The sequence below is a fragment of the Doryrhamphus excisus genome, linkage group LG12 (assembly GCF_037039965.1).
Source record: "Doryrhamphus excisus strain RoL-2023G ecotype Guam linkage group LG12, RoL_Dexc_Guam_v1.1, whole genome shotgun sequence".
Classification (NCBI taxonomy): Eukaryota; Metazoa; Chordata; class Actinopteri; order Syngnathiformes; family Syngnathidae; genus Doryrhamphus; species Doryrhamphus excisus.
Genome location: NC_136368.1, coordinates 12,017,058 through 12,031,507, shown reverse-complemented (window position 1 = coordinate 12,031,507; position 14,450 = coordinate 12,017,058). Strand labels below are relative to the sequence as shown.

At 40.4% G+C, this 14,450-nt stretch overlaps 1 protein-coding gene across 6 annotated transcripts in view; it reads right to left on the bottom strand.

Annotated features, from left to right (window-relative positions):
• Positions 1 to 776: 776 nt before the first annotated feature.
• Positions 777 to 14,450, bottom strand: part of myo1b (myosin IB) — a 58,343-nt gene continuing 44,669 nt past the window's right edge. Inside the window, exons 19-32 of one of the 6 annotated variants that reach the window (XM_058082230.2) lie at positions 13,843 to 13,936; positions 12,515 to 12,664; positions 12,313 to 12,381; positions 12,128 to 12,214; positions 11,786 to 11,872; positions 8,813 to 8,899; positions 7,112 to 7,198; positions 6,049 to 6,123; positions 5,674 to 5,808; positions 4,797 to 4,903; positions 4,520 to 4,652; positions 4,157 to 4,309; positions 2,635 to 2,765; positions 777 to 2,551 (exon numbers count right to left, since the gene is read on the bottom strand). In XM_058082230.2, coding sequence (XP_057938213.2) covers positions 2,419 to 2,551; positions 2,635 to 2,765; positions 4,157 to 4,309; positions 4,520 to 4,652; positions 4,797 to 4,903; positions 5,674 to 5,808; positions 6,049 to 6,123; positions 7,112 to 7,198; positions 8,813 to 8,899; positions 11,786 to 11,872; positions 12,128 to 12,214; positions 12,313 to 12,381; positions 12,515 to 12,664; positions 13,843 to 13,936 — 1,528 coding nt within the window. In that variant the 3' untranslated portion in view covers positions 777 to 2,418. The remainder of the gene's footprint in view (positions 2,552 to 2,634; positions 2,766 to 4,156; positions 4,310 to 4,519; positions 4,653 to 4,796; positions 4,904 to 5,673; positions 5,809 to 6,048; positions 6,124 to 7,111; positions 7,199 to 8,812; positions 8,900 to 11,785; positions 11,873 to 12,127; positions 12,215 to 12,312; positions 12,382 to 12,514; positions 12,665 to 13,842; positions 13,937 to 14,450) is intronic. The other 5 variants (XM_058082232.2, XM_058082231.2, XM_058082234.2 and 2 more) reach the window with 5 other exon arrangements.

Sequence of the window (14,450 nt, the reverse complement as noted above, 5' to 3'; positions counted from 1 at the left end):
ATGTGAGTGACTTAGGTGTCCAATTAGGTATAGGATCTGGCTTACAACAAAACTTAAAGTGCAGTGTAGGAACAGAGACATTCTATTTTTAGGGTCGTTTCATTGTAATGTTGCTTCATGGCCACAGGATGCTGCCATAGTACGTTGTGTGAGTGTAACTAAAAATTTTTAACCTTGACTTTTGGCCTTACAGAAAGCCTTAAGGAAATACTGTAGTCTTTGTGTGTTGCTACTTAGCAGAAGTTTGGATTGTAGAGAGACTGTCCCCGTCAACTCCCACTGAGATCTAACCATCCATGGGGAGGCTGGGTCTCCTCCTTCCTTTCCCAGCCTCCTGAGTTGTGGGAACCAGTTTCTGGTCTCTGCTATTTTTACCATTCCGGTCTCAAATCTGAGGGCTGTTCCCTCGAGACCTGTTGCCGTCAGCCCTCCGCAAGCCACGGAATTTAACCCGGGACAACTTGCCCCAGATGTGATGGAAAACATCTGGCTTGCTGCTCGACTACAAGGCCTGGTTGTCCAGCCCCTAATGTTGCTTACCACCATAAGAGTTTTCAGCCCCAGCCAACACACTTGTTGACATTGCTGATAAATAAAAACTAAAGGGCCTCCTCAGGAATGCGAGAAGTAACAATCTGATGCTTATGGCTCATTAGACAACTGCATGCACAGAATACTGTACTCTGCACAAAGCTTTTGATCCAAAAGCGTTTGCATCCATCATACGCATGGGTGATGAAATTATACAGACACTTATAAATAAATAATAACATGTGTTCATTATTGAGCTTTATTTAATTTAAAAAAAGATTACCTGTGTATGTTACATTGAAACATTTCCATGTTCTGTCTCGAAAAAGGTTTTTACGTTAGGCACACAAGAATGCAGCTCTAGCCACAGGACACAAGGGAGGAAGCCAAACTGCATTTAAACTGCACAGCCAAAAGGAACATGTATGTCAAAACTGCCATTAGCAGTCATCCTAGTGTCATTGGTGACATGAAAAAATACACACCACAGACCAAGGTACTCTAAAGTTCGTCAAACTAATTATTTGTCCCTTAAAACAGGCAATGAGCGTTACACAATAAGTACAATATTCCCAATCAGCAAATCTAAATATTAAGTCATTAGTCTTACTGAAAATGTATGCTCCCTTGTTGAATATGAAATTCCCCCAAAAGTCAACCTGATAAAGAAACAAACACAAAAAAACTCATGGTCATTTGTACTTACAGCGTTTGGTTATTCTCAGCAAAAACACGTCAAGGTCAAGCACGACACTCGCTCAAGCTGCAGACACCTCATAAACGGCGTTTAAAACAAGGATACCAAGGATAGACACTTCGCCCATGCAAAGGCCACAGCTTGGAGCCCATCTACTGCTTAAGGCCATGCCCGTGGGTGTGCTGTACTGTTTAGCTGCAAAGGAAACTAGACAGCAAATGTTTCATTTATTGCACACATAAGTATAAGGAAAAATGTAGTAGAGAAACTTAAAATCTTTGACAAGTGTTGTGGTTGGCCATTTCCAAATCAGAACAACTGTATTGCTCAGTTAAATCTGACGTTCTACTTATCAGCAATGTGGAAAGCCAACGCATTTGAGATTGGTTTAATCTCTAATCAGATTAAATCAAGATTGGCATGGATCACATTGGCATGTAGAAAAAAGATATTGATCACGTGTGCAGTGTCATATGCTGACATGGTCCCTATTTCAACACATTTTTGGCATTTATTGTTAATAATCGGAAATATGATTCATCTGTATTTGTATACCGAGACATGACAAGTCATTGACCCTTTTCAATGGCACATAGGAATTATAGATAAAAAAAAACAAGTGGTTTTACAATAATCTCACAAAATTCAACAGCCTACTGTGCTTTTTTTTCTTATCCCCGCATTCAGAGAAAATAACAGCTTACAATCAAATTCTATTTTTAACCTCATTGGGTTATACCAAGGTGTAAAAGCAAGTGCAGTGTTTAAAGTTCTTAATGCTAACAGGCTACACCCCACAGCTCCCCCAACTTCATCTCCCATTTTAAGCCGTCTTAAAAGTGGACAAGTGAAGGCCAGTGAAGTTTGCGCCTGATCATACAAACATCAAGGCAGAACAATTACCACCACCATTATCACAAACCTCCAATTATTTTGTTATATTCGAGTCTCCTACCCTGGTTTTACAGCAACGGCATTGAAACGCTTTCTTTCTGTGGCATGCAACCCGATGAAGGGCTTTCTTTACCCCAAAAATGATACCTATATTGGTGCCATAGTACTTAACTAAAGAGAAGAAAAACCTAACAAGCCAAATATTTGGTAGGGGTGATGGTCCCTGCTTTAGTCCTTAATTCACCACAATCTGATTACTCCAGGACAACTCTGAGGAAGCAGAGATGGGGATTTCACTATGCTGATGCAGGCACCGACACCTCCAGTAGGCGGTTGTTTTTGCGCTTGCAGGACACGCTGTTGCCGTTCTTGGGGGCACCCTGGATGAACTTCACACACACTTTGTCGTGCTTGAACTGTACTAGAAACCTGTCATGCAGAAACAGGATGTGCACCATTAGTGAAGAATGCACACTTTGCTGTGGAAAAAAGATGCCTGTGTGCTCTCTTACTCATCTGAAATGTCAACGTTCAGCTGCTCCCCATCTGAGGCGGTGGAGCCGATGTGGTGGAGTTTGGTAATGGTCTCAATCAGGTGCTCGCTGCTAAGTAGGAAGTCTCCTTTAACGGCTGATGCCGAGCCCTTTGTTGAATATGAGAGATGTCTGGTTGATATCATGACTTTCTCTACATTTGATACTGGTTACTGGACATATAGACCACGCAAAGTAACATCTGAGCTGACATTCATACCTTGACATAAATGGTTAAAAGTCCTGCATATAGATGTGCTTACCCCTTACATTCATCATTGGCCATCAGTCAACGTTGTCAGCCAGCTGTTCTGTTACTGTATATACAATATAAGTGTGATCTGCTAATTTCTTGCCCTCTGCTTGTTATGACCCAAGCTGTAATAATAATCTGTTCTGGCTCACGGGAAGTACTTGCAAGGAGGGACAAGTGGGACAAGTGACGAAAATGCAGTGCTCTGATTGGTCAAAGGCTTTTCACTCCAAATATGATCAGATTTCTGCGGCTCAGAGACTAAACTTGAAACTGAAACCGGCAAAATGTAACATAAGCTAAGGCCATAACGTAATTAGGTACTTTACAACATGTATTCTTTTTTTGATACACTTTGTTTTGAAACACTTTTGATTGTGTCACAAAGATAGTAGTACTCCCCTCACATTTACCAAGAATTTTATTATAGCTTCTAAAGAGACAATACTACATTTAGACTTTAGAGCAGTCTGTGTGAAGCTTGGGAAGTATATATATATATATATATATATATATATATATATATGTAAAATATAAAAATATATGCAAACAGCCAAATACTGTAGCTGGCACTTAATTGGAGGATAAGGGGCATCACAAATGTATGGATGGCTGAATGGATGGCATTGCAATGCTGCCTCAGTTCACCAGAGGGAGCCAGAGGAGCCGAGATGGAGGCTGACATCACTGCAGCGCCCCGGCAGGCACCAATTAATTCTTTGCTTGGACGCAATGCATTATTGCAAAACGGTTGTATTGGTACATGTTTGTATATTTCAGAGGTATGCCTTTTCAGTGTTCATTTGCTGTGTGATGAGTTTAGTGTTTTGACCTCCGGTTATTTCCAGTGGGTTGACAAGCTTGTTGTGAGTGCACTAATAGCTTGTGATTGGATATAGCCAAAGAAAGAGCTACAGTTTCCTCAATGGCCTGTGGCGGCATAGTATTTAAACGATAAGTAGTAGTTTTGAAGAAAGAGAAGATGTCACAAGATTACAATTTAGCTATAAATTAACCACACTGTTGTATAAAACAAAGAGTGACTTATACAACAAAAAAGTAGCGGCTTTTACACCAGAAATTATGGTGATAATAAGAACTGAGGTACCACTCTATGGGGACAATAGGGAACTATCGGGAATGTGAGCTGGGTTTAGACAGTTGTGTGACAAGTTAGTTTTACTCTACTGATGTGTTGTTGCAATAGCAATTCTTGCTCTGCTACGTACGGAACCCGGTCACCCTCACCTCTTTAAGTCTGAGTGCAAAGAATCCATCGTTCTGTGTGCTGACAGAAACACTGGTGAGGTCGGGCAGTGCAACATTGGCCTTCACTTGGCCCGTCTTCTGGTCAGCCAGGACCACGTTCTTCTTGGTCAGCAGCAGGATGCGAGTTGTACCCTGTAGACCAGACAAGACTGTTACTGTTATGTCATTGTGCTTGTGCCGATCTTTTGGCATTGGCTGGAATAGGAATTTTATTGTCAGTCTGCAGGGGAAATAATGTGTAATGTTGAAATGGAAAATAAATAAAATTAGTTTGTCCCCAACAGCTTACATTTTCCACTCCAATGAAAACTAAATCAAAGGTTATTTAAGAATCTTTCTTACTTTGCCATTGGCCCTGTTAATCTTGTTGACCACATCAGCTAGAAGAACCTTTTCATCAACAGAACTATTGAGTTTCTGATACTTGGGGTTCTTGCTGATCTCCAAGTAGTCTCCTTTGAAGGGCTGGCTCACGCTGAGACAAAAAACAGTCAAAGAGCAGAGGAAGCTCACTAAACATAGAACACATAAGATCTGAAGCTTTGAATTGAAGCATACCAAGCTGAAATATTACTTGTATATGCATCAACATGACAAAATACAAATGAATTTAAGGTACCTGCTTGCGTACAGGGCCTTCTTATCCTTGAAAAGCTCACTTGCCTCCAGCTTCTCTTCATACACAGCCTTTTTCTCGTCTGTGAATTGACTCCTGTATTTCTTGCACTGAGCACAAACACAGATATGAAATGCAAAGCTTGCAGCCTTTTCACAAACAAATCTGCGCTTCAGTACAATCAGTGCACCGTGTTGGCCCTGGGATTTCTACCTGCCTCAAATCTTTAGTGCAGAAGTGCTTTCCATGTTCATACCAAGTACAGCAAAATGCAGTGCCTACTGTATATATTTGTACTCAAAATGGTGAGTGCATAGTGATAGACGCTTACCACCCTCATTAGTCCACCATTTTAGCAATGTAGTGGAAATGTAATGTAAAATAATGGCGGCTGAGGAGCAATAGTGAAGAGCAGTTATCCGGTAATTAGAATTCTCGCTCTCAGCATCTACGTAAGTACAGTAATCCCTCATTTCTTACTGTTAATTGGTTCCAGACCAAACTGTGAGATATATACATATACACACATATACGTATACATACGTATACATATACATACATACATATTTGTACAAATTACTGTTTATGCTGTACATTGTTCATATCTGATGTCATCTATTTATTCTCCACATTATTTATTATTATAGGGGAGCCAGGCAACGACATTTCGTTGGCAATTTCACTGCTGTGTTATTGTGCAATGACAATAAAGAAAGTCTATACATACATACATACACACACACACACATACATACATACATACATATATATATATATTTTTAGAATGGACTAGATAGATGCAAGTTAACACTTTTGATGATGATTGAAAGGAAAGTGAACGTAACAAGACAAAACAGGACAGCATATTTTAGTAACCAACCCTCCATAGATGGAAGATTCTCCGAAGTTCCATGTGAACTCCATCAAGGAAGATGTACGGTCGAGCAGGCCAGTTCTTGTCAATGGGTGACATGGAGGGCAAGGTCTTCTTCAGACCCTGGAAGTATTTTTGCATCTGGAAAAGAGAGCCATAGAATTTAGAGCTGCAACAATTAATTGCTGGATAACTGATTGATCCAATTAATCGACATTTTTTTTATTGGATTAATCGTTTTGATTAATACATTTATTTACTCTAATTTCAGCCTCTCAAATGTAAATATTTTTAGTTGTAGTTTATTAATCCGTTAGCACATTGCCTTTATATGTTTCTATATTTTGATTATTTGTGCTTACATATTTGAGTCGTACTTACAATTCTCTGGATGGTGAAGTCATATATCTTTTTTCCTGCATTTGCCCTGAAGAATTTTCTGTACTCTCTGCGGACCTGTTAAAGATAATGAAAGAAAACAAAAACAGTCAGACAGTCATCTACAGCCCTTCTCTTCAGCTTGATGTGAAACGGAACGGATGAGCAAAAATGAAAACAAAAAACATGGCATTTGTTTAGTGACAAAACACCAGGGAAGGTTAACTCCAAGCCGCTGCAATTACTTCACATAAAATAACCCAAATTCACAGTTAATGCCGTTTATAACAAAAATAACCTTCATGCTGACCTTAATCATGGAAAATGTGCTCTGAACAGGTGCAAAGTGGATTGTGAGGGGCAGGGTGAACAATTAGAATGATGAAAGATTAACACTGCAACAATGGCCACATGGACAGTTATTCCATAATCACCACAATATCGGACACTGACACACACACACACTCACTAAATACATACCTAGAGAAAGAAAGTCCAGGTTAAATACAAAACAATGTTGCTGTACACAGAGTTAGTTGAATGGATAAAAGCAAGACAGAAACATGTTAAGGGGAAAACAGAACCACCTCTGCCATGTGAACATTTGTTACTCCAAAGGTTTGATGAGCAATTGCTGTAAATATGATGTGCACGTTTACCGTTTGGAGTGAAATTGCCCTTTAAAATTGGAGAAGCAGTTATTATACTGTTTCATTGAGCCATACAGGTGGGCCTTTTCCTGAAAGTACCGACCCATGCTACATCATTACCTGTAAAAGCACTCTGGCACTCTTGTGGTACCATGCAAACCAAATTATAAACGTTTATACATCCCATTATGCATGAAACCATTTGGGTATGGTGGAAATGCTTAGCCAATGACTTCATATGTCTACCAGTAATTACGTTTGCAGTGAAAGCAGCACACAGTTGAAAAAAAAAGTGTGATGGTTACACTTGGCAGAGACTGGCTTGCTGAATGAGGACACAAGCTAGCTGAAGGAGAGTGGGGGTGGTTAGTAGTTGTTAGGCTTGGTGATGGCTGCGTCGTAGGGCTGGTCGGTACCTTGAGTCCCTTCCAGTAGGCCCAAATCACAGCGACAGCATGCTTACGCTTGGCCTCTTCCTTCAGTCTCCTCAGCTCCCTGCGAGCCTGTTCAGGGAATGAGCAAGAGCAAATAACAAGGGAGGGAAAAAGTAGGAAAAGGTGAGCAGAAGAAAGGGAAACACCATTTTGCCTGAGGTGAGCAGACATCAAACACAGCATCGGTATTCAAACACATTCGCACTGCACACACCACTCATAAGACGATGTCAGAAAGTACAATTTAGCTGCTCCAACCTCCATAAACAAATATATTATAGTGGCTATGAAAGTTAAATGGTGATTTTTCCAGGAACTTCTGTCAAGAAAATGGATACAGTATGTGAGTTTTGTATGAGAAGTCTGAGTGAAAACCAAACAGAGAATGTCAGCTCATCTGTTCCTGTCGAGAAAAACAGCACAGCAATGCAAAGCAAAAACATGCACTGACACCATGCAGTTGCACAAGTATCATGCAATGCTTAGTGGACCAGAAGAGATTGTGTTTTGTGACGTACGTATGTGACTTTCTTCAATGGGCATGGTTACATTAGTAAACTAACAACATTTAGGAGTAGATGAATATGAAGAGGGGGTTTTAGAGCAGGGGTTCTCAACTGGTTTGGTCGTGGGACCCGCTATCACCCTTTATTGAAAAGCCACGACTCGAATTGCGGACAATTGAAAACACAGTGCAGTTTGAATTTGAGCAGCACATAATGCACATTTCAGGACAATACAGTTTTATCAACAAACTATTTAAATAAAACAGTTTTCCGTTGAAGAACTGTAAAACTGAAAATACAGAAATAAAGCACGTAATTTACATAAAATGCAAAATAATTTCTCTGACTGTCAGCAAACAAAAGCATATGTGCTAGCTCAATGCTAATTTATATTGAAAATCTCACACTGTATTGGTAGTGATTAGCATTAGCGATTTTTAGCTTGTGTTGTGCTGCAAAACAACATTGCGCCCATCTCTCCACTACTGTGAAAAACCAAGTAAAGCAAATTCATTCAGAGCTGGCCATCATTCCAGGAGGATTAACAAAAGAACAGAGCATTGTAAGTGAAGTTGTGAGCGCCGTAAAAGCGATGGATGAAAGATGGTAAACACACCTTTACTAAGACTGGAGGCAGCACCGGGCGAGGTCCACCCCAATCTGTGAATTTATTATGGTTGTTTGGGCTAAGGTATCTGCTTTAACTGTTGTCTGAGCTTTCGGGAAAGCCAGCAACATTGCTGAACAGCCACTTGACTCCAACAATGATGGACCTGGCATGTTTGATGGCAAATTTGCACAGCTGTTAAATTCAGAAACAGAAGATCAGGACTTTGATGGATTTGTGGGAGAAGATTAATTTAAAAAAAACACCTGAGTGTATTGTTATATAGTAGAAAAAGTTGTTTGTTTGTGTTTTAGCATGCACCTTATAATATGGTGCCCTTGCACTATTTCACTTGTACGTCTGTATAAGAATAAAGGCTCTTACTCTCTCTTATGTATGGGTTAAGTATTGAAACAGACTCCACAATTGAGACTGTGCCTAACAATCCGGTGCACCTTTGCCACTTTGGGTCACGACCCACCAGTTGAGAATCACTGTTTGCGGGGGTGTTGATGAGGCGGCCAGAACCACAGAACCACTACAAGTCAAGCCAACAGGCTTTCCAAATACCTTGGTGCCCTGCCAGCCGGCCCAAATGACCGACACAGCATGTTTATTCCTCGCCTCTTCCTTCAGCTGACGCAACTCCCTTCGTGCCTAATAAAAAGTGGTAGTTGTGAAGGAAGTAGATTTCAATTAGAGGGAATTCAATTTGTCATTTAACTCCTGTTGTGTGACGTTCACTATACATAGAGACAAGCTGGATTAGCATACAGTGAAGAAAATAAGTATTTGAACACCCTGCTATTTTGCTATTTCTCCCACTTAGAAATCATGGAGGGGTCTGAAATTTTCATCGTAGGTGCATGTCCACTGTGAGAGAGATAAACTAAAAAGAAAAATCCAGAAATCACAATGCATGATTTTTTAACAATTTATTTGTGTGATACAGCTGCAAATAAGTATTTGAACACCTGTGTATCATCTAGAATTCTGACCCTGAAAGACCTGTTAGTCTGCCCATTAGAAGTCCACCTGCACTCCATGTATCATCCTGAATCAGATGCACCTGTTTGAGGTCGTTAGCTGCATAAAGACACCTGTCCACCCCATACAATCAGTAAGACTTTAACTTGTAACATGGCGAAGACCAAAGAGCTGTCCAAAGACACCAGAGACAAAATTGTACACCTCCACAAGGCTGGAAAGGGCTACGGAGCAATTACCAAGCAGCTTGGTGAAAAAAGGTCCACTGTTGGAGCTATCATTAGAAAATGGAAGAAGCTAAACATGACGGTCAATCTCAATCGGAGTGGAGCCCCATGCAAGATATCACCTCGTGGGGTCTCAATGATTCTAAGAAAGGTGAGGAATCAGCCCAGAACTACACGACAGGACTTGGTCAATGACCTGAAAAGAGCTGGGACCACCGTTTCCAAGGTTACTGTAGGTAATACACTAAGACGTCATGATGTGAAATCATGCATGGCACGAAAGGTTCCCCTGCTTAAACCAGCACATGTCAAGGCCCGTCTTAAGTTTGCATATGACCATTTGGATGATACAGAGGAGTCATGGGAGAAAGTTTTATGGTCAGATGAGACCAAAATAGAACTTTTTGGTCATAATTCCAATAAGCGTGTTTGGAGGAAGAAGAATGAAGAGTACAATCCGAAGAACACCATCCCTACTGTGAAGCATGGGGGTGGTAGCATCATGCTTTGGGGGTGTTTTTCTGCACATGGGACAGGACGAGTGCACTGCATTAAAGAGAGGATGACTGGGGCCGTGTATTGTGAGATTTTGGGGAACAACCTCCTTCCCTCTGTCAGAGCATTGAAGATGGGTCGTGGCTGGGTCTTCCAACACGACAACGACCCGAAGCACACAGCCAGGAAAACCAAGGAGTGGCTCCGTAAGAAGCATATCAAGGTTCTAGCATGGCCCAGCCAGTCTCCAGACCTGAACCCAATCGAAAATCTTTGGAGGGAGCTCAAACTCCGTGTTTCTCAGCGACAGCCCAGAAACCTGACTGATCTAGAGAAGATCTGTGTGGAGGAGTGGGCCAAGATCCCTCCTGCAGTGTGTGCAAACCTGGTGAAAAACTACAGGAAACGTTTGACCTCTGTAATAGCAAACAAAGGCTACTGTACCAAATATTAACATTCATTTTCTCAGGTGTTCAAATACTTATTAGCAGCTGTATCACACAAATAAATTGTTAAAAAATCATGCATTGTGATTTCTGGATTTTTCTTTTTAGTTTATCTCTCTCACAGTGGACATGCACCTACGATGAAAATTTCAGACCCCTCCATGATTTCTAAGTGGGAGAAATAGCAAAATAGCAGGGTGTTCAAATACTTATTTTCTTCACTGTATATACGTACAAAAATAACACACTCAAAAAGACCAATAAGAGGCTCGGCCGCCCTGGAACAAAGATCTCATAAAATATCTCAAATGATACGTATAGTCAGTGTTTATCTTATCAGAACCAATGAGACCTTGAAATATGATATCAGTTCATTTTTATAATGTGCATGCTGATAAGATAAAAGAAGCTACAAAGTTATTGTACTATAGGAGCTTCTATAGAAATGGGACATCATTATAGTGGAACCCGTTAGGTTGACACCCATCTGATTGGGTCATGCTGACATAAGTGGTTGTCGACATAATCAAAAATAGCCACAGCGTGCACATTTACTTGGGACTCAGCAGAGACACAAGGTGACACGGGTGACAAAGGATGTTTCAATCTACGGCAGTTTGTTGACGTTGTTTTCCTTGACTTGTGTAAAATATTTGTGCAATTTGTTCGTTGCGGAAAGGGGGGTGAAAGTACAGCTGGGAAGTCTACCGCCAAGGATGAAAGAACCTTTGGTCCTATTCCGAAGCTTAGCAGTTCCTTTCCTGTTGCCCCACCCACCTATCTTGGCTCAGGAAGCAGCGTGGTCGTTTCAAAACCTGAAGGTTGCTGGTTTTATCCTTCATCCTCCCATGACTATGGTAAAGTATCAGGTCAGGTGGTCGGTGGAAAATCGCTATTGAGATGAAAGTAAATTTTCCATTCCAAAATGATAATACAGCAACACTTGTTGACAAATAAATGTTTTTTATAGAAATGACCCCTTTAGGTCAAGTGTTGTGTCAACAAAAGCGAGCCACCATGTACACTGACACTGGCTCAGCCAGTTTATAGTAAAAATAAGAACATGGTCGACCAGGACTTGATGAATTTGTGAATTTAGATGGGTTATCATCAAAAACGGGTTCCACTGTATATGCATTATTATACAAAACAGCAACAGCATAGGCATCATAAAATAAAGGAGAGGGGTGTTTGTTGGGAGGTGGAAGACAACATTTATAGCAATCCTACATCAATACAACACAGAAAACACCTGTGAAAGTCATGTACAGTAAATAATAAAGATCCACGCGAGGATTAATTCAACTATTAGGCAGTTTCTGTTGTATATGGTGACGAGGAATGACACGACAGCTGGGACAGTGACAAACTACATCTGGGTGAAATACCTTGGTTCCCTGCCAGTATGCCCAAATTACTGTCACAGCATGTTTATTCCGCACTTCTTGTTTTAGACGTCTGAGCTCCATCCGAGCCTGGAGGGACGTGGTGGGTGTTGGGTAGGACAGGTTGTGCGAAAGAGGCGATTCAAGGGAAAAGAAAGATAAAGTGAAGCAGCAGTGATCTGACTAGCAGAAGAGGCAGAGCAGAAATAACTGATTGAAGGGATTTTTTTTTTTACCACTGAGGGGCATTTACAGAAGCATTGCATAGGATGACGAAGGAGTTTTCATTTTCTTTGGCAGAGATAATGTGGTGACAGGACATTTTGCAGTTGAACGTATCAGTACCTGAGTACCGTGCCAGTATGCCGCAATGGTGGTCGCCGCCTCTTCACACCTCTTCTGATGTTTCAGCTCTCTCAGTAACTTGCGAGCCTAACAAATAAAAACGTAAGGATAGTTTAATATTCTTTCCTCATTTGCACAAGATTCTGGTTTATTCTACATAAATATGACAAGCTAACAAAGCATACCTGCCATCCTCTGGTGTAAGACTGCACCACAGTGGTGGCACTCTTGATCTTCTGGTATTTCTTTTGTTGCTGTGAGGTAAAAAAAAAAAAAAAACGAAACAAAAAAAGGAAAACAAAATGTGTGAATAATTAATTAATAGCACTCGTCTGTATGATTTAAATGTTTATGTTGCTTGAGTGAGATTACTTAAAACAGACATACCGCATAGCGACGGTACCACGCTGCCACCACAATCTGACTCTTTTTCAGCAATAAGAAGTGAGTGCGGCATTTCCAGCCACGGTAGATTTTTTGAATCAGCGTGGCGAGGTCTTGCAGGCATTGCCTTCTTCTTTCCTCCAAGAAGAAGAGCTGAAAGGGACAGTTCATTGTACCATAATGAACGAGAACATCCTCAAATACAGAAAGAAATAGTACTGACATTTAGGCACTCTTTTAGAAAGAGCAATATCTTTTACTATCTTCAGTACCATGATGATGAAAGTGACGCTCATCCCTGAGCAAATATTGATTCAGTAATATCCAGAACAAAGTCCAAGCACCACCTTCTACAATGCCCTTATATTGCTGGGGTGGCAGCAATAAAACAAATACACCATCCACTTATCTTCATGTGCACTATATCACATTTATCGTCATGAAATGAGTAAACATTTTGTTCACCAGAAGGCAGATCTGTGTGTGTCTTTATACCACTTTATTATAGTCAAGTGAAGAAATTATTCACAGGTACTGTGCCAAGGAGGTTATGTTTTAAACCATGTTATTATTTTTTGTTGCATAAAAACCCAACAGGCAAATAACCACTTCCCTTGAAAATTTGAGATTGCAGAATAGACCAAGGAGGGACCAACTTACATTTAGCAAAATATACAGTACATTAACCCTTTTCCTGCCAATTTGGAAGCACCAGACGTCAAAAACAGACACGCATACACATGGCAATATGTCGAGGCCAGCAAAATTCCCCAGTTTATTTTCATTTATTTTGTGATTAATTTATCAAATGAATCCTAGGCCTAGTGCCCACCTGATTTTTTTCAGAACGAGAAATCTTGTCATGTTTTTGAGAGATCTTGAGAACATTGTGACACCCCTACTAAGTATGTATACATTAATGTTTTTAAAAGGCGACCCCGGTATGTTCTTTATGCTATTGTGTAGCTGAATAACAAACCTGAAATATATCATATGTGATGTAATCATAATGCAGATGTGCAAACGGGACAAAATGTTCAGGTGTAGAATTTAAGTGATTGCAATTATGACATTTTCCCACTTATTTCGATGGGGAGAAAAGCCTTGTGTTGCATGTACTGTATAAGCCGACAAGTACCAACTAAAGACGGTCATTTTCCATGGAGGATGCGATCGATAAGTGCAACCATATGTTTTATTGTAGGCCTGATACATTAACAATATAGCCACCTTCATAAATATTATGTGAAAACAGTTGAGAACAACCTTTGACATTTGATCACAGATGACAAAACAGAAAAAAAGCTGAGGAAATTTATGCTTGTTTTTACCGTTCTTGGATTCCTGATGAAGATTTTAGAGCGGCCATAGGAGAACTCTTCAGCAGGAACCTGAAGGTCTGCCATCAGCACCTCCACTCCCTCTCTGTAGGAAAAGGTCACTTAACGAAAAACTGCACTTCATTCATTTTAACTTTTTTTGGTAAAAAAAATAGCTTTAGTTTTCAATTAGGAGGACAAAGACTGATAACGATGAAATTACTCTGCATGTCCCAGTGCAGGAAGGGACAGTTTCTGATTGGGTATGTGACTTAGTGCTTATGCAAAGACACCGAGTGAGGCCCTTTTGTGCAACTGAATATGTACGAGATGGCTGTGGAGGTACATTATAAACATTCTCCATACATGGTAAACACACATACGTACAATATATTGGATATTTAAAAAAGGTATTTACAAATGAAATGCTGCCTAATGAGCTACACCATGATGTGCATGATTCCCTAAAATTACCCCAATATATCTTGTTTATTTACAAGAAATATGGTGCAACATTATCCAATAATAAGCTGCAGCTGCACACAATTTCACCTGGGAGCTGCCCATTCCAACAGCAGCCCATTAGAAATGGTCACACAGCTTTTCCCCTGGGAGTAACT